Source organism: Gopherus flavomarginatus, chromosome 11 (genome assembly GCF_025201925.1).
Source record: "Gopherus flavomarginatus isolate rGopFla2 chromosome 11, rGopFla2.mat.asm, whole genome shotgun sequence".
NCBI classification, from domain to species: domain Eukaryota; kingdom Metazoa; phylum Chordata; order Testudines; family Testudinidae; genus Gopherus; species Gopherus flavomarginatus.
Genome location: NC_066627.1, coordinates 44730557 through 44750770, shown reverse-complemented (window position 1 = coordinate 44750770; position 20214 = coordinate 44730557). Strand labels below are relative to the sequence as shown.

Here is a 20214-nt window from a genome sequence, read left to right as displayed (position 1 = left end):
AATGCTCTCTCTCCCACACACACACACACACACACACACACACACACACACACACACACACACTTTTGTATCTGCCTCTGTTTACCTTAAGTATAGGCCTGTCAGCCTGACATCAGGTAATACAGGACTCTAATTATGAATTCAAGGAGGGTGATATAATTAATGCAAATCAATATGAGTTGACAGAATAGATCCTGTCCAATTATAAATATATATACACACACACTCAAACTTCTGTAAGCCATTTGAGTTGGTGCAGCATGACACGGTAATTAAAAAAAACTAGAACGATATAAAATTAAGGTGACATTTGAAACTGGCTGATAGGTCTCTATAAATAGGGAATCATCATGAACCAAGGCTGTTTCTAGTGGGGTTCTTGTGCCTCTATTTAACATTTTGTTTTTGTCTAGGTCATTGATAGTTTACACAAAAAATGGAGTAATAAACATTGAAGAGAAAAAAAATCGCTGATTCAGAGCAACTGGATTGCTTGGTAACTGGGTACAAATGTATGCATCTGGAAATAAAGAATATGCAATTGGACACTCTTCTAGGAAGCAGTCATCCTGAGAAACAGGTGGTGGGGCATGGTGGATAAACAATCTCCCACTGTGATGCTGTGCCCAAAAGAGTGAATGTGCTCCCGGGATCCATAAACCGGAAATCTCAAGCAGGAATAGAGAGGTTATGTTATGTCTATATTTGGGAGTGCTGCTGAAATACTGTGCTGGTGCTCACACTTGAAGGGTGTTAGTAAGTAGTACTCCGAGCTCTTCCCACAACCCTCCCCCATTTAAGGATTAAAATAATTGCCGAATATGCTCAAAGAGCTCACTCTATTTAGCTTAATTAAACAAAAGGTTAAGGGGTGATTTCAAGTACTTACAGAGGGAACAAATATTTAATAACAGGCTCTGCAGTCTAGCAGAGAAGGGTATAACTTAGTTGGCAGTTGAAGCTAGACAAAATTCAGACTGATGATAAAGTGTAAGTTGAATGGTAATTTAACACAGGTCATGATGGATTCTCTACCTCTCACTTCTTATTCAAGATTGGATTTTTTTCCCCCTTAAAAGCTCTGCTATAGGAATTTTGGGGAAGTTCTTTGGCCTATGTAATACAAGTCAGAGGAGATGATCACAATGCTCCCTTCTGTCCTGGGAATCTGTGAGAACTGTGGCTCCTACCAGGTGCTGTAATATTGGCCATACTAGAAGTATTTCAACACTTGTTATAACCACGAGTCATCTGCCTTTTAAAAAAAAAAAAAAAAAAAAAAAAATTCCCCTGTATAATGCAAACATGGGCATCACTTGGTGCCTTTGAAGATCCCACCCCCACCCCCCCCAGCCATATTCTAATCCAAAATTTCACTTAAAAGCAAAGAGCTCCGTTAAATCACTGTCTTTGGATGAAGAGTCGGAAGCAAGAAAGCACTAAGGCTCTATGACTCCATGACCACAAAGTGATTTGGCAGATAAAAATCCTTTACTTGTAGATTTAGGATAAAGGATAATATGAAGTTAGCTAGTAATCCTACTGAAGCCGCTTAAGTTAATGTCTAGGACTATTCATAAGGGAGAGCAGATAATTTAATCTAAACTCATATCTTCCTCTTCATCTTTCTTTTCCTTTGATTCTCCCTCCTTTTGGTCTGACTTGACATTGTTCTGCATTGCTTTAGCAAATGCTTCTACATCTGAAAAGTAAAGAAACATTAGTTAGCTAGCTTTGCACCAAGAACAAGATTCATAATCATAAATTACACTGAAGTTAAAACAGGTCATTTAGCAGAGGAAACGGGGTTGAAAGTTTGCTTGTAAGTTTAGGTTTAACATTCAGATACATTTGACAATCAATGGAACTTTACTGAGCTTGATACTTTACATATACACACACTGGTCATAACGATTTACCATACCAACATTTCCAGGCTTACAGAGCTGATAACAGGCCCCCCCACTATCAGAGGCCCCAAGAATTACTGGTAACTTGATTTACTGCAGCACTGCCTTCAATTAAATATTCCCACAAGAAAAGCATTAGCAGCTGAGTGACTGCAACAGGAAAAATATTTCTAAGGGTACATTTATACTACCCGCCAGATAAATCGATCCCCAAATCGACGCCCGTACTCCACCTCGACAGGAGTAGTAAGCGGAGTTGACAGGGGAGCCGTGGCAGTTGACTCGCTGCCGTGAGGATGGCCAGGTAAGTCGAACTAAGATGCTTAGTTGCGTACCTTAGTTCAACACCCCCCCACACACACACACTAGTGTAGCCCAGGCCTAAGTCCTAAATGTCACTGCAAGCTCTGCTGCATAAATCTAGCACAGCCTTTTCTAGAGTGCTCTCTCAGACTTTGGCAAGTCAGTCAAGAAAGCAGCCTTGAAGCTACTTATGCATCAATACTGTGCAATCTTAGATTAACAGAAACCATCATCTCAGAAGAAACTGAACACACACACACAAAATTTAGACTGTTACGAACAGTTTAGTGATTTTATTTACTAAGTAAATTTTTCAAAAGAGCCCAAAAGCTCTTAATCCCCTTGACATTCAATGAGTTTAGGCACTTGAAAGATTTTTTAAAACATTACCCAGGATCTATTTCCATGACCGATTCAGACCCTCCATTCAGTCATTTACAGAGCAACAATTATGTAAATCCATGCTCTTTCAAGATAAAGATACTTACCACCTTTATTTGCTGCATCTACTGCCTCAGCTGGTAAGCCAAACTGACTCATTAGTGGGCCAAGTTGTCCTGAAGCTAAAGCAGCACTGAACATGCTCAATGCCTGTGAAATAGAGTCAAACACCACCAAATAAAACTGATTTTGTTTCTGCAACACCAAGTGGCCACTTGGAATAAATTATCCTTCACCTTGGTTCTGACACGGAAATGGTACTCTAGGTAACAGAATATGCTGACCACTCCAAGTCTCACTTAAATAAAGGAACACCTACTGTGGAACAGGCTTTAAAAAGTCACTCCTCCAGAGTGTACTGTACTCTCTAAGGCAGGGGTGGGCAAACTTTTTGGCCTGAAGGCCACATCAGGGTTGCACAACTGTATGAAGGGCCGGGTAGGGAAGGCTGTTCCTCCCCAAACAGCCTGGCCCCCTCGCACTTCCTGCCCCGACTGTCCCCCTCAGAACCACCAACCAATCCAACCTCCCATACTCCTTGTCCCCTGACCACCCGCTCCCAGGACCCCTGCCCCCTATCCAACCCTCCTGCTCCCTCCCGACTGCCCCAACCCCTATTCCATACACACCCCAAAACAGCTCCCCCAATCCCATCCCCTATCCAACTGCCCTCTGCTCTTTGTCCCTGACCACTCCTTCCCAGGACCCCCTGCCCCTAACTGCCCCCCCCAGATGCCACCCCCTTATCCAACCCCCCCCCCAACACTCCCTGTCCCAACTGCCCTACCAACCCATATCCACATCCCAGCCCCCTGACAGGCCCCCACCCCCCCAGGACTCTCACTCCCAGCCCTCCTTGTTCCCCATCCCCTGACAGCACCCCCAGAACCTCTACCCCATCCGACTGCCCCCACCTCCCTGACTGCCCCCCAGGACTCCCTGCTCCCTTACGAATAGCAGGAGCTCGCAGTCGTGACACACAGGCAGAGCCAGCTGCACTCCCCCACGCTATCCAGCGGGAGCGGCAGGTCCAAGCACGGCCCATGCGACTGCGGGGGAGGGGGGACAGGGACTAGGGACTAAGCTCCCCAGCCAGGCGCTCAGGGGCCAGGCAGGACGGGCCCACGGGCCATAGTTTGCTCACATCTGCGCTGAGGGCTGGTCTGCGCACACACGGTGTTAATTTAAACCAATTTAGTTAAACCATAGAATATGTGCACTGACTCTTTTCACTCAATTTAAACAGTGCAAACTAAACTGCTCTAAATCAGGTTTAAATGATATCACGTGAACCCACACAGAGGTGTATAGTGATTTTTACACAGATTTGTTAAACTTGTGCAACTTTTGTCTTCAGACATGCCCAAAGAGGAAGTATGGAGTAAGAAAATCTCTCTTCCCTGACAACTTAAACTTCTTCTTCGAGTGATTGCTCATATCCATTCCAGTTAGGTGTGTGCGCCGCGCGTGCACATTCGTCGGAAAACTTTTACCCTAGCAACTCGGTGGGCCGGCAGGTCGCCCCCTAGAGTGGCGCCATCATGGCGCTTGATATATATCCCTGCCGGCCCACCCGCTCCTCAGTTCCTTCTTACCGCCCGTGTCGGTCGTTGGAACAGTGGAGCGCGGCTTAGCTGACCTCCACTTCCCTAGCTACTCGTAGTTCTCGTATATAGTTATACAGTTATAATTCCTTTATATATATTTGTATAGTTATACGTTTTTTCTCTGCTAACATAGTTAGATTGATAATTGTTAGCGGGGTTCAGGAAGTAGCCCCTTCCATGAACCCGGTGCCGGAGCCCATGCACGGCTCACCGGGTTTTAAAATGGGCTCGGCCTGCCAGAAGCCGATGCCGAAGGGAGATCCACACGACTCCTGTTTGAAGTGCCTCAGGGAATCACTTGACAGCTAAGTACCCCATTTGCAAGGCTTTTAAGCCGAGAACAAAAAGGAACGGGACTTTCACTTACCCCTCCACCTTGGGCGCCGAGCGATGATCAAGCGGCTGGCAGAAGCGCCTCCTCGGCACCGGACTCCGCCGGTACTGCCAAGGCCTTTCGGCACCGGCCGTCGCCGGCACCGAAGTCGACTCGGCACCGCTCCCTTCCTCCGAGGTTGAGAGAGCCTACAATTCCTGCTGGTGCCTGACGGCTCCCCGGCACACGCCGTGGTAGAGCCCCCTGCTCCTGCTGCTTCCGTGCCACCTGCATCGCAGCCAGAGAGCTCGCCTAAGTCGGATGGCCCGGCACCGACACCTGCAGAGGCACCGATGGCATCGGCACCGTCGATTCCAGTCCCCCAGGGCCATTGAATCCGGTGCCTAACAGCTCCCCGGCACGCGCCGTGGTAGAGCTTACTGCTCCTGCTGCTTCCGTGCCGACTGCACCGCAGCCAGAGAGCTCGTCTAAGTCGGATCGCCCGGCACCGACACCTGCTGAGGCACCAACGACGTCGGCACCGTCGATCCCGGTCGCACAAGGGCCGTAGAATCCGGTGCCTGATGGCTCCCCGGCACGCGCCGTGGTTGAGCTACTGCTCCTGCTGCTTCCGTGCCATCGGCACCGCAGCCAGAGAGCTCGTCTAAGTCGGATCGCCTGGCACCAACACCTGCTGCGGCACCGACGACGTCGGCACCGTCGATCCCGGTCCCACAAGGGCCGTAGAATCCGGTGCCTGACGGCTCCCCGGCACGCGCCGTGGTTGAGCTTCTGCTCCTGCTGCTTCCGTGCCAACGGCACCGCAGCCAGAGAGCTCGTCTAGTCGGATCGCCTGGCACCAGCACCTGCTGCGGCACCGACGACGTCGGCACCGTCGATCCCGGCCCCACAAGGGCCGTAGAATCCGGTGCCTGACGGCTCCCCGGCACGCGCCGTGGTTGAGCTATTGCTCCTGCTGCTTCCGTGCCAACGGCACCGCAGCCAGAGAGCTCGTCTCAGTCGGATCGCCCCGCACCGACACTTGCTGCGACACCGACGACGTCGGCACCGTCGATCCCGGTCCCATAAAGGCCATAGAATCCGGTGCCTGACGGCTCCCCGGCATGCTCCGTGGTTGAGCTACTGCTCCTGCTGCTTCCGTGCCAACGGCGCCGCAGCCAGCTCGTCTAGTCGGATTGCCCGGCACCGACACCTCTGAGGCACCGACAACGTCGGCACCGTCGATTCCAGTCCCACAAGGGCCGTGGAATCCGGTGCCTGACGGCTCCCCGGCGCGCGCCGGGGTTGAGCTTATTGCTCCTGCTGCTTCCGTGCCGACGGCACCACAGCCACACAGCTCATCTAACTCGGATCGCCCGGCACCGACGCCCACCGAAGCTCTGACGACCTCGGTACCGTCGATCCCGGTCCCATGAGGGCCTTCGAATCCGGTGCCTGACAGCTCCCCAGTATGCACTGTGGTTGAGCCTGCTGTCCCCTCCATGCTGGAGGCATTACCAACGGCGAGGGATCTCATTGCCATGACAGAGTCGATGCTGCCTGACCCCGGCACCGCCGGTGCGGGTAATACAGTCTCTTCATGTGACCATCCTCTGTCAGCACAGCAGAGCGGCACCGTTCATGATCACGGTCCCGCAGACACTCCAGATCCTGTCGGCACGCCCGACACCATTTGCAGTCCCGGTGCTGTTTTCCTCATCGGTACTAGTCGCACTCGCTGCACCGGTCGGTATCCCATTCGCCGACCCGCTATCGGCACCGTTCCGACTCCCGGCACCGCGACAGGTACCTTGACTCCTGTAGCCTCTCCCCGAGCCTCGAGATCTCGGTCGACCTCCAGGCACCATTCTGGTTGCGGGTCTGGATCTCGTTCCAGGTACCGGTACGCATCCCGGTGCCGAGTTGGGCAAGGTCCGATAGAGTCAGAGACTCTGCCTGTGCCTTCTTTTAGTACCTCCATGGCCATTCGGACACGCATGCGTGTCATCCCACATGCGCAGATCTTATGCTCAGGACCACGATTCTGATATGATGGCCAGCGGGCGCCAGCCCCGAAACCGGCCAAGAGTTCGCTGCCGTCTTGGAGGACGGGGGAAAAGAAAAAGGTACCCAGAGCATCCCTCCAGGCCTCGTTCGATGCAGCAGACTCTCCAGCCAGGACTCTGGCCTTTGGTGTCGCCATGAGGTGCATCTCATGGCTCCAGGTTTTAAACCTCCGGCCGGAGCTGCAGTATGCCATTCAGGATTTACCCTTTGTGGTAAAGGCCTTTCGCGGCAAAGACAGCCCCAGGCTGCCAAGCCTAATGGACGATAGGGTCCTAATGCGCTCTCTCGGCATGCATTTGCCAGCGACCAAACGCAGGCCTTTCTGCCCCCACCCGCCATACTCTGTGCCTAGCCAGAGACAGGACTTTGGCAAACGGCGAGGCCAAGGCGGTCGCAGACGAACCTTCCAAGGTGCGCCTGAGGGCGGTGTACCAGTCACAGACCGGGATCCCAATCCCGCTTTCTCCTGGCGTGGCCCTAGTTAATTTCAGATCGCTAGATCCTGCGCACGGTGGAGCATAGATACCACCTCTAATTTATTCCAGCCCTGTCCCCGTTCAGGGACCCCTCTCACGAGCAATTCCTCGTACAAGAGGTGCAGACGCCGATGGACGAAAGGGGCAAGGGGTTTTACTCCCGTAATGCCCTAGTTCCCCACTCGAACGCAGGTCTCAGACCTTCCTAGTCCTGCACGGACTCAACCGGTTTAGGATAAGGTTGAAGTTCTGCACGGTATCCCTGGGAACCATTATTCCATCCTTGCCTCCTGGGGGCTACTATGCCGCCCTGGATATGAAGGACGCGTACTTTCGCTACGCCATCTTCCCTCCGCACAGGAGATACCTCCGCCTTCTAGCTGACTGTCAGTACTTCTGGTTTACGGCCATAGTCGCCGCCTACCTTCGCTGATGTCGGATATGCGTTTTTCCGTATCTGGACGATTCGCTTATCCGAGGAGACTCTGAGACACAAACCACTCAGCGCGTGGGCATCGTCACGGTCTTATTCACAGGTCGAGGCCTGATGATCACTATAGAGCAATCCACTCTGGTTCCCACGCAGAGGTTGGACTTCCTAGGAGCTATCTTGGTCTCCTACCTAGCCGGAGCCTGCTTATCACAACTGCGGTTTTAGGCGATGGCAACAATCATCTGAGGTCTGCAGGCTTTCCCAACGACCTCGGCTCGTACTTGTCTCAGTCTCCTGGGTCCATGGTTGCCCGCAAGTTGGTAACCAAACATGCCAAGCTCCGCCTCCGTCCTTTCCAAGTCCGACTCACCTCGGCGTACCACCCGGACAGGGAGCCAATGGTCATGGTAGTCACCGTTCCCTCGAGCACCTTAGGCTCCCTAGAGTGGTGGCTAACTCCCTCCCTGGTGTGGGCAGGGAGGCGGTTTCCTCCGCCCCAGCCCTCACTGCCCCTGACGACGGACGCATCATCTCTCTGCTCAAGTGCTCACGGTCACCTCCGAGCTTAAGGCCTTTGGTCTTCTCGGGAGCTGGCATTCCACTTCAATGCCCCAAAAATGAGAGTAGTCCGCCTGGCGTACCAGGGGTTCCAGCGGCAGCTGCGAGGCCGTTGTATCTCGGTGTTTACAGCCAACACAGCGGCCATGTGCTTCATAAGTATCCAGGGAGGGACATGGTCCTCCCCCCCCACTTTTTTGTCAGGAGGCCATCCATTTCCGGGACTTTTGCATGGCCTACTCGATGGAGCTGGTGACGTCCCTTCTCCCAGGCGTTCGGAACGTCTTGGCGCTTGGACTCAGCAGGTCTTTCCTGTCTTACGAGTGATCACTCTGCCCCATGTGAGGCGTTCTGCTGTCCAGAAGCGGAGATGTTTCCTCACATAGACCTGTTCGCTCACCGAGAGAGCAGAAAATGCCAGATGTTCTGCTCCTTCCAAAGTCTCTCCTCAGGATCGGTCTTGGGCGCATTCCTGATGCCGTGGAAAGGCCAGCTCCATTATGCCTTCCCACTGTTCCCACTGGTTCATTAGGTCCTGCTCAAACTCCGCAGGGGCAGAGCGCGCATCATCATGATCACTCCAGAGTGGTCCAGGCAGCACTGATATACCACGTTGCTCGGCCTGTCAATAACAGACCCAATTACCCTGCCACCCCACCCAGACCTCATCACTCAGGGCAACAACAGGCTTCGTCACTCGGACCTGCAGCCTCTTCGCCTCACGGTGTGGCCGTTGCGTAACTGAGCCGGGGTGACAGGAAGCCTTCCAACGTACCGGGCCAGGTGGAAGCATTTCTTCTACAGCTGCAATACGCTCGATCTTGCTCCTGCTGAGGTCTCGACCCCCTCTATTTGGCCTACCTCTGGCCTTCAGCGGCAGGTCCTGGCAGTATCATCGCTGAGGATACACTCAGCAACCATCTCTACCTTCCTGCCAGGCTAAGGTGGACGTTCCGTGTTCTCATGCTCTATGGGTTCGAGATCCCTCAAGGGCTTGGAGAGCTTGCACCCTTGGGTGCGCCGCCAGCCCCAACCTGGGACCTCAACCTAGTTTTAATCAGACTTATGTCTCCCCCAGTCGAGCCGTTCACGACTGGCCCTCTGATATACCCGTCTTGGACGACAAACTTTCCTCGTAGCTGTTACATCGGCCAGACAGGTCTCCGAGCTCAGAGCTCTTACGAGGGTTCCGCCGTACACTAGGTTTCACAAAGACAAGGTGCAGTTATGACCGCACCCGGCTTTCCTCCCTAAGGTGGTTTCGGCCTTTCATGTTACCCACAGCTCAACGCAATGGGCACAACCATTGCACTCCTTGGACATCTGTGGAGTGCTCGCATTTATATTGCGCTGCCAGAACCATTTCGTAAGGTGCCCCAGCTCTGTCACGGTAGCGGGCCAAAGGGAGGGCTTGCTTGTTTTCCTCTCAGAGGATCACATCTCGGGTGATGGCAGACTTCCGAACTTGTTATGATTTGGCTCATATTTTCCCCAAGCCACATCATCGTGCACTTTACCAGGGCTCAGGCTTCATCTGCCGCCTTGCTGGCTCGTGTTCCTACCCACGAGATCTGTCGCGCAGCTCCACTGGTCCTCGGTCCATACCTTTGCTTCGCAGTATGCCCTGGTTCAACAGTTAGGAGATGCTGTAGCCTCTGGCTCAGCAGTTTTCATTCTGCCACATTTCACTCCGACCCCACCGCCTACATAAGGCTTGGGATTCACCTAACTGGAATGGATATGAGCAATCACTCGAAGAAGAAAAGACAGTTACTTACCTTTGTAACTGTTGTTCTTCGAGATGTGTTGCTCATATCCATTCCACACCCGCCCTCCTTCCCCACTGTCGGAGTAGCCGGCAAGAAGGAACTGAGGAGCGGGTGGGCCGGCAGGGATATATATCAAGCGCCATGATGGCGCCACTCTAGGGGGCGACCTGCCGGCCCACCGAGTTGCTAGGGTAAAAGTTTTCCGACGAATGTGCACGCGCGGCGCACACACCTAACTGGAATGGATATGAGCAACACATCTCGAAGAACAACAGTTACAAAGGTAAGTAACCGTCTTTTCAAGTTACTGGACATCTCCTAGCTTTAAAGAGATTGCCTGCCAGCTCTCCTATGAAAGGAGGGCCTGAGATTGCACTCATGAATACTGTTCTTTCTGATAGACTTCATTACAAAGAGAAGGGGGAAGCCCAGATCAAGGAAGAGAGGGGTATTTAGACCATATGTGGGACTATGCCACTGCCATGGAGAAGTGAGCTCTTGGCATTTACTGAGTCTATAGCAGTGGGGGAAAGCACAGAGACAAACAGGCTTAAGGCACATGTGTAGCTATTTTATGCACAAAAAATATACAGTACGTCTAGAGAGAGATTTGAGTCCAACTAACACTTCCAAAAAAACCAACAGTATTTGTTAGCTGCATGAAGCACAGGGAATTGAAAGTTTCTTAAGGCTGGTCTACACTGAAAAGATAGCTGGGTTGACCTATGTCGCTCAGGGCTGTGAAAAATCCACATCCTTGAGTACCACAGTTAAACTGGCCTAATCCTCCAGTGTAGACAGCGCTAGGTCAATGGAAGAGAGTGTCATTGTGACATCTACCTGCTGAAACTGGGGAGATGTCAGAGTGTTCTGAATCTCTTCTGCTGTCTGCGGCAGTGATTCCCCAGATGGAAGATAAGGCAGTAACCGCTCTTGAACTTCAGCATTTGCCAGAATGGGAGCCATGATCTCAGGAGTCAGCACACTGGCCAAATCAACTAGGATAGAATACAGCTTTGTTAGACTAAACACAAAGCAAACTGCTTTACTTTAACTAGAGCCACTAGTGGTTGGAGTGAATATGGAGATGTAACCCTCCACTGATTTCAGGGCACTCTCTGGGGCAGTCACAAGTAAATCATTTATCCAAAGTAGGTTAGGGTTCAACAGAAAGGCTTCCAAACCAATTTGAAATTAATACAGGACAGTAAAATAGCTTTAAGGCACATACGGTATCAACAGCTGTCTGGTCAGAGTACTGTTACCTTGCTGTCCTCCTGCTCCAGCTGGCACATTCATAGTAGCTAAAATGTTCTGAAGGTCACTCAACTGAATGGGCTGAGTTGGGCTTGTTGCTGTGCTGGTTCCATTGCCCGAACTTGGTGCAGGGCTGGGACTAGTTGCAGATGCAGATGCAGATGCAGCCGCAGGAGCAGATGGGGCTGGCGTGACACGTGTAGAGGAAGTAGTGGAAGATGGGGTTACAGCAGCTGATTGGCTGCGAGAACTAGAAGTGTAATTAATATAATTAATTCACTGCAGAAGCAGTTGCTTTGCGCTTTCATAAACAGCTTCCAACAAACTCTGGCACCCCAGTGTGCATATATTACCCCCATTTTAAGAGGCACAAAATAGTCTTGATTCCCACTGTTCTCTTCTATTCACTAGACCAGTGGTTTTCAAACTGCGGCTCACGACTCAGCACTGGGTTGCAGAATGTAAGGCACTGGGTCGCGGCAGGTCTAGTCAGTGCTGCCGAATGGGCCATTAAAAGTCCCATTGGCAGTGCTGCCCGGCTAAGGCAGGCTAGCCTCTATTTGTTCTCACACTGTGCTGCACCCCACAAGCAGCGGCCAGCAGCAAGCCTGGCTCCTAGGCGGGGGGAGGGGGAGGGGAGTGCCACAGGGCTCTGCGCGCTGCCCCCGCCCAGAGCACTAGCTCCACACTTCCATTGGCCGGTTCCTGAGAGCTATGCAGAGCTGCTTGCATGCCTCCGCCTAAGAGTGGGACCTGCTGCTGGCCGCTTCTGGGGCACAGTGCAGTCCGTGGTGTCAGGACAGGCAGGATGCCTGCCTTAGCAATCCCATCTGCGCTGCTATCCGGGAGCTGCCTGAGGTAAGCCTGTGCCCTCAACCCCATGCTCCAGCCCTGAGCCCCCTGCCCAAACCCAGAGCTCCTTTCTGCACCCCAAACCCCTCATCCCTGGCCCCAGCCCAGAGCCCTGAACCTCTCCCACACCCCAAGCCACTGCCCCAGCCCTGAGCCCCCTCCTGCATCCCAAACCCCTTATCCTCAGCCCCACCCCGCAGCCTGCACTCTAACCCCCTGCCCTGAACCCCTCCCATACCCCAAACCCCTCATCCCCAGCTCCACTGGGTCGTGTGCATCAACAATTTTCTTCAACTGGGTCATGAGAAAAAAAAATTTGAAAACCACAACACTAGACCCCAGTTCCTCACAGTTCAGTGGAACAATCACACACAGAATTACAAAAATGGGTGTATGTATATCTTACCTTGATGATGAACTGCTGGTTGGGGGTCCCCCACTTCCCAATAAGCTAGCCAGGCCAGGCCCTGTCAGTGCACCAAGCCCACCTTCCATAAATGATGGAAAGACATCAGTTTAGAAACTATTTTAATGTTCATTCCCTTTATAAAGATAAAGCTATTCAGGTTTGACTCAACTGCACTTACAGACAACATTCTTTTTGCTGTCTTTATGAAAATACAGGTATTTTTTCCATTTTCTAATTTAAAATCCCTCATTAGAATAATCCCTGTTCAAGAGATGCTTGTGCTGATTAAAAATTGTTCAACATCTAGCTATACCAAAAGGATGAAGTGACTTTGGTTTGTATAATACAAACAAAAAGCCCCTCACACAGCAAAATCCTTTCACCCAAGAAAATGGGTGTGCGTCCCCTATAGCCCTTGCTCCATTTAGTACATATTCCCCTTGCAGTTGCTTCTCATTCCAGGCTTAATTGCTGTATGCCTGCCTATATGACCATTTCCATTCTGTTGTCCAGTCTTTCGGAAACTAACTACAAACCCAGAGGGCAGAATTAAAGTGCCCCATTAGCATGTGCATGATGGACAAACTACAGGGGGACAACATAGGAGAGGAATAAGCAAGTAACCAGCCATTTGTTTCTCTGTTCTTCTGTCCCCTCTTTTCTGCAGAGTTCCCCTAGCAGTAGCGGATCATGCCACCTCCCCCAACAGCACATTACCTCCACTGCTCCCTGATCATACCACTTCCACAGTAGGAGCAGGAGAGCTAAACTACAAGACTAGTATCACTTTTTACTATACTGCAGCAGTCCCTCCTGGGAAGCTCATGTTTGAGCAGCAGTAAAAGCACACCCCCGTTCAGAATCCGAGACAGATGCTATCCAAGGTCTGTCACTCCCAGTACTAGCAAGGGCCTATGACCAGTGCAGAGACTGCATGATCAGCACCCGCAGAGGGAAAAGCCTTGTTTCACTGAGCAGTAAGTTAACTGGTACACCCAGGCCAGGACACTAACGGAATGTGCACCTTGAATAATGTGAAGATGTCCTATGGCTAAATAAAAAAGCCAGTGAAACAGACATCATTGTCAAATTTTTGAAGAATCTCAGAAATCAACCACTGCCCTCAAAAGAAAGAAGAATGCTCTCCTCCAACTCCCTCCTAAGAAGTTAGTCTTCCACTCATTAGTCATCCTCCTGCTCCTTCAATCCTGGAATATAGTTCAATGCAAAACTAACACCCTTAAATTTGTGGAGGAAAACCTACACATGACCAACATATGCCAAGCTGAACTACTGATCACACCGTCCATTTGCTACATTCCCTTTTTCCAGTTTTGTTTCCCCATCTATTTATTATTTTGTCTTTGAGAAAGGGACTGCCTTCTTACATGAAGGAAATGTCATCCAAATCAATAAGAAAATAAATTAGTGTAAGGTAAGTTTTAACCCAGGAGGAAAAACACCCTTATGGCATAAAGATATGAAAGCATTTTACCGAGTCCTCCTAAGCCTGTTGGTCCAATCAGCTGCATGAGCTGGTTATGGCTCATATTTCCAAGAAGGCTTTGCAAGCCACCTTCACCTAAAAACAAAAACATTCTGAAATACAACATTCATATTTTTCATAACACTCTGGCTCAAGCAGCAGGAGATTAATTGACATGTGCTACAAGTAGAAACTGTTTCAAGTATTTACTATTTTAAGATGCTAAGAAGAAGAAAAAAAAGAAGCTTAGCTTTAGAAAAAGGCAGGACTCCAGAAAACCTAACAGATACAACCCGGAGGAGTTTCTTCTCGCCGACTCATTTTTCAGCCTGCTCCATCCTATTATAGCAAAATAAATTGTGTTGCTAAGAGTGTCTCTGCATTTCCAGTATAAGCCTTCTCCCTAGGTCACCCTCCAAAAATCAGCAGGGATTTGGTTCCTAGAAAACTGCAGAGCGTGTATAAAAAACCTCTCAAACTGAGAAGAAGAGAATAGACTATACCTCCTAATGCTGAGAGCTCATGGCCTCCACTTCCACTCCCACCCAAAGCACCAGGTATTGGAGGATTGTTGAGATACTCATTCACTTTACGGCAGTGCTCTTCATCTTTATCAGTCTTCGGTTCCTGTAAGAGAGTTGTTCTTAAGCCTCCAAGCATCTTCAAAACAGATTAGAAGTTGGATAATTCTTTAAAGAGTAGATCACCATCTATCCCCTCCTTGAGTATTCCTCGCACACATCTTGAAACAAAGGAATTCTAAATGTTACCATTTACTTGTCACAAACCTGCATCCAGAAGAAAAGTCGCTTTGATCCTGCCTTGAACTTCAGCACATATACACGACCAGTAGTGCACTGAGGTACCCTCTTAAATTCACAGTCATCAGGAAAGATAATCAAGTCCTGGAAAAAAAAGAGAGGTGGATTAAAAAACAAAACAAAAAACAAAACTTGAATAGTTCTGTGCCTACTCCTCACACAAACATCTCTCTATGCCTTCTTCCACGTTGCCCCTTACACCAGGTGTGTACTTCCAAAGCCCATTTGTAAAGCCACCACCTGTCTTATGCAAATCTCTTCTTAAAGACACTTGTACCAGGGTTCACAATACAGAATACAAAAAGAGCCATTACAAAACTCTTAAGATTGAAATAATGAAGTTATACTCACATCTTCAACATTGCCAGAAGTCCTGTCCTTCCAACAAAAATGAATGAGGGAATCATCAGTTTGCTGGATGTAAACAAGGCCTTTTCGTTTATCTGGAGTTACAGTACTGCCTTTTAGAGACATCTTTCCTGCCCGAAATTCCACCAAATATTTGCTGGATGAGCCACGGGAGCCTGGCACCAGGCTTGGAAACAACGCACCTGAAGACATCCTGAAAAAAGAGACAATGGACTAGAAAATATGACTATATAAATATCCTATTGTTTCTCTCTGCTACTAGATTTCATTAGAATCTCAACCAAGAACTAACTCCACAGGAAAAAATTGTCCATCGTTTCTAAAATTTGCAATGCACTGCCAAAGAGCTGACATGCTAACAAATCCCTAGCAATTATATAGAAGAGGCTCTAACCTTCCCAACTCTATTACTCTCATGGCACTGAGCCATTAAGATATTCAAAATAAAAATGACTTCCCCCTGAAACTCATTCTTCGATCTTAAGAAACATGATACAGGCCAGATCAATTCTGTATGATTCAGAGTACTACAGTACTTGACCCTCTCTTTCAAATATTTCGAGAAAACCTACCACTGTAGTATCCAAGCTAATAATTTGCACAATAACTTCCATGGCAAAAAGCCTTCACAGCTATACATTTGGTTTCAAAAGAGCCTGATATCTCGTGCAGTGCATTCCACAAGTGCTACATTGCTTGATGCAGCCTAAAAAAATATGTACAGAAGGTAAAAAATTAGACTGTGATAAACCCACAGGAAGACCTTGTCACACTGGCAAGCAGACAACTCTGCATTTGCTTCTGAGAAAAAGATGCCATTGTTTGAACCAGCCACTCCACTGCTTGTTTATGTGCAGTTAGCATTTGCACAGAAATCTGCATAGAACTTTATATCTTTAAAGTACTTTAAAAAGTAATTCTCACATCATCCACATAAGCTAAGAAACCATCTTCATTTTACAGAGGCACAGATACACAGATACACAAAAAGAGGTCTGAGACTGCCCTCAGGTTGACTATCGAAATAATCAGTAGAAGCAGGAACAGAAAACAGGAATCCCAACTCCCTCTCAGATGCACCAGACCAAGCTGCCTGCTATACACTGCATACACATTCAGGAAATAGGCCAGTGATCCTGAGCTATGTTTACTCAGGAGGCAGTGCCTACGCAGAGCAGTTTTGGAAATAAATTTTATGTAAGTCACTCCATGTGAATCATGTGACAGCACGCCTGAAGTCTGCCCAAGTCTCCAGACAGCCTGAAATAGCACCACCCCAATTCAGCTCCAGTGCTAGTGCCTGAACTTCATGACGACAACTCAGGAAAGACAGCGTTAGCTAGTGGACAGAAGACTGGGCTGGGACTCAGGAGATCTGGCCCTACATCCATCTCGGCCGCTGGCCTGATGGGTGACCCTGGGTAAGTCCCTTCATCTCCCTGCTCCCCAGTTTCCCCAGCTGTAAGACAGGGGCGATACTGACCTTCGCAACGCACTCCAGGAGCTACTGCTGACGTGAGCCCGCTGTTAGCAGCAGCGCTACTTCCAACAATGCAAGGGCACAAGTTCTGCATCTAATTCGCACGACTACTAACTCGGGCGGCTGGACACGCAGCCGGCATCCAGCGCCACCGCATCGGCCACAGCGCGCAGCCCACTCCCGAGGGGCCACAGGCCTGCGCTGGCTGGGCGGCCCCCAGGCCGTCCCCGGGCCACGGGGCGGGCGGCAGCGGGGCCTGACTCCCAGCTGCGGGAGGGAGCCCGGGTTACAGCGCAGCCGAGGGACAACGCGGCAGGCCCAGCAGCGCCGGGGCGCCTCCACCCGCCCAACGGCCGTTCGTCCCCGCGAGCCCGGCTCTCTAGCCCTGGCGTGGGGCTCACACCCAGCCGAGTCCCCGCACTTACCTGCCGCCTTTCCTCAGTCACCTCACAGGTCGCGCTTCCGGCTCCGAGGCCCTAGAGAAACTATCGGCTCCGCCCTCCTCTTCGCCAGCCATTGGCGCCGGCCTCCTCCGACGGGCTCTGCTGCCCTTTCCATTGGCCGGCTCGTATGTCACTCAACGCTAGCTGGACCGACATGCACCGCGCCGGCCTCGCAGGGTGCGGAAGAGAGCGAGCTGCCCCGCCCGCTCTGGCTATTGTGCTGTGTCATAACGGCCGAACCACCCGAAAGCGAGGGGGGGGAGGCCTTTGCGACCAACGGGACTGTGGAGCAGCTCATCTGTCCCTGCGGGGGGGCGGAGCACATCAGCGCCTAATATGGAACTGATACTTGTGGAACCGCCTATTCACCCGGTCCCAGCGGGGTTTGGGGGCGCGGCCCCTAGTGACACCCAATGGAACAGCCTGGAGCGGTCCATCGATCCTAAGGCGTGCGGGGAGGAGCAGCCCCTACTGGCGCTGAATGGAACTGAGTGTGGAGTGGTTCATATGCCCGAGGGTGGGGGGGGGGGAAACAGCTCCTAAGAGCACCCAAAAGAAGTGTCTGTGGGGCGGCCCACTCTGCCCTGTGGGGTTGGGGGAGCCCCTCAATGGAACTGCTTGGAGCAGCCCACCCATCCGGCGTGCGGGGAGGAGCAGCCCGTGATGGCTGTGGAGTGGCCCATCTGCCCTGGGGACGTGGAGCAGCTTGGGCCAGGCCACCCTGCAGTGCCCAGCTCCCCTGGAGGCTGCGCGAGAGCGAGAGTCGCCCCCCTGCGACAGGGCGGGCCCTAGCACCCACCAGGGGACACTGCTGCCTCCACCTGCGGGCCTGGAGCCTCACCACCAGGGGGCAAGTCCCTCCCCAGGAGCGGTGGGTGCAGAGCCCAGCCACCAGCTGCCCTGGGGAGAAGCAGGCCCATTGCCGGGCACTGCGAGGGCTGGGATACGAGATGCTCGTGGCGCGCTAGTTCCTACCCAGGATTGCCCGCAGGGAGGGCGGATGCTCTGGGCACAATGGATGCTCCGCCGTGAGCAAGGGAGTGCTCCAAGTTAGCGTGAGCATGCTCAGGCCCAGCACAACGGGCCCTGTCCATCCACCAAGTGCCTTGACGTGGTGGCCTAGCACTCTGAGGCCTTGCGGCATTATCACAGTACAACCACTACCTACCAAGCAACGTTTATTAAAAGAAAACACACAGGCACTTTGGACCAAGTCCCACGTCTTCCTCCATCCCCTTGGTTTATCGTTGTGTCCATTAGAGCTCGGTTTTTTGACACAAAGGGACATTTTTCTGCCGAAACGGCATCATTTGCTAACAGAACACAATCCTTCTACATTACTCCTGCAGACCCTGCCCAAGATGGACTTGTGGCAAGGGAAGACATTACAGTGAAGGCAGCTCTGGGAGCTGTAGTCAACACTCTTAATGGAGCAAGAGAACACACAATAAACTAGGCAATGTGTGTTGGAGTGCAGAAAAGCAGAAGTCTGAGCAAGGGTGTGAAGAATCTCACCTAATGGGACTGAGCAATCTGAGTCCTGTTTTGCTCCACCTCAAGGCTAAGTGCAGTTAAGCATTATGGCCAAGACAAAGCATGAGGTCCAGCTATCGCTACTGAGCATTTTTTTTTAAGTACTATATAAATACCTAGAGACACAAGGTGGGTGAGGTTTTTATATAATACCTCATCTATTGATCTCCTTTCCATTTCCTTCACTCGATCGTCCCATGCTCCCCAAGCATTTAAATGCTTATCCTCTCCTTCAGGGCATTTCTTCATAAAAAGGCACTTTAAACTGAGGGTCAGAATTTCATGACACCAAAAACAATTGAGCCAAATTGATTGAGAACAGAATTTAAACAAAACAACGTGAATACAAATCGAGAGGTTTAAGAATATTTTCATTCTGGAGGTAGGGACCTGTAACAATATGAAATCATAAAACAGGCTCATTACATTTTTTAAAAACTAGTCCTGGTTAAGAGACATGAAAGCAGCACTAAAATAAGGGAAAAGGGGAAAAGTGATGGCAGTTTCATGATTGCTAACTTATAGTGATTGTTCCCAATTGATAAGGGAAGTTAAAGATATTGACATCTATGGGCAATAGATCTAAGAATAGTAAGGAATTTTCTTACTATTTCAAGAATAAGAAATACATAGCATAGTATAGATCTGTTACTAGACAGGGACATCAAAATTGTCAGTTATGATATACAAAAGGCAGAAGTGTTAAATATTTCTGTTCTGTATTTGGAAAGAAGCTAGATGTTTGCACGCAGTTTATAGTGATTAAATGCTTTCCACTCCAAAGTAACTTGGGGGATGTTAATCAGTCCTGCAGATAAATATTTAAACAATAGTAGTTACTGCTAATATTTTGCCAATATTTAAAAAAAAGAATAAACAGAACTACTTGCTTACTTATAGACCTGTTAACCTGACAGATCCCAGGCGAAAAAAAAAAAAAAAAAAGGCTGATCCAGGACAGTTTTTAAAGGGTAGCAGCATAATTAGTGACATTCTTCATTGTTTTATTGAACATAGGTCTCATCAAACTTTATTTTTTATGAGAGGATACATTTGCTTTGTAAAGGCAATTCTGATAGATTTCTGTAAAACATTTGATTTAGTACTGGCATGTCATTTTGATTAAAAGTTAACATAAAAAAAAATCAGTGTAGCACAGTACGTGGAATTAAAAACCAGCAGATCAACCTTGAAGAATTGTAAATGGACAGTCAGCACTGGGGAAGGGAGACAGGGGTTTCTAGTGAACTCATGCAGTGATTCAGCTTGTGAGAGCTACCATTTCTCCCATCAAAGAATCCACTTAACCAAGCTGAGAGCTCAGTGAACAATACAAGGCACTATGGGTTTGTGAAGTGTCTATGATACAGACAGTAGCTGTAATCAAGAGAAGAATGCAGACTTGAATCAAAGATGATGCAGTTGAAAATTCTTCCAGTAGGACAGTGCAGTTCCCTGCCCAGAGAAGTTCTCTGCTACCTCCTAGGCTGAGACATAATCACTCTTGCCACCAGACAGATTTCAGTCATATCCTCAGCATATAAAACTATAGAAGAAAACAAGCCATTTACTAGGCAGTAATTCTTGAGACAATGTCACACTTCAAGTCAATTGCTTGCACTAAAATCAAGATTTTTTTTTTGCTGACAGGAAAACATTTCAGACTCCTAAAAAATATTTAATACCA

At 49.8% G+C, this 20214-nt stretch overlaps 1 protein-coding gene across 1 annotated transcript; it reads right to left on the bottom strand.

Moving 5' to 3' along the window:
• Positions 1-1469: 1469 nt before the first annotated feature.
• Positions 1470-17082, bottom strand: ADRM1 (ADRM1 26S proteasome ubiquitin receptor). Its single transcript, XM_050918873.1, has 10 exons — positions 16977-17082; positions 15054-15264; positions 14670-14786; positions 14385-14508; positions 13891-13977; positions 12393-12474; positions 11143-11384; positions 10718-10875; positions 2702-2804; positions 1470-1702 (listed from the first exon to the last, which is right to left on the bottom strand). The coding sequence occupies exons 2-10, from the start codon at positions 15261-15263 to the stop codon at positions 1596-1598; spliced, it is 1230 nt and encodes a 409-aa protein (XP_050774830.1). The 5' UTR covers position 15264; positions 16977-17082; the 3' UTR covers positions 1470-1595.
• Positions 17083-20214: the final 3132 nt, after the last annotated feature.

Coding starts and splice junctions, on each gene's coding strand:
- ADRM1 (XM_050918873.1), bottom strand. CDS start 15,263: ATGTCTTCAGGTGCGTTGTTTCCAAGCCTGGTGCCAGGCTCCCGTGGC. Junction 14,509..14,669: donor GACTTTTCTTCTGGATGCAG/GTTTGTGACAAG, acceptor ACTCTCTTACAG/GAACCGAAGACTGATAAAGA. Junction 12,475..13,890: donor AACAGGCTTAGGAGGACTCG/GTAAAATGCTTT, acceptor CATTTATGGAAG/GTGGGCTTGGTGCACTGACA.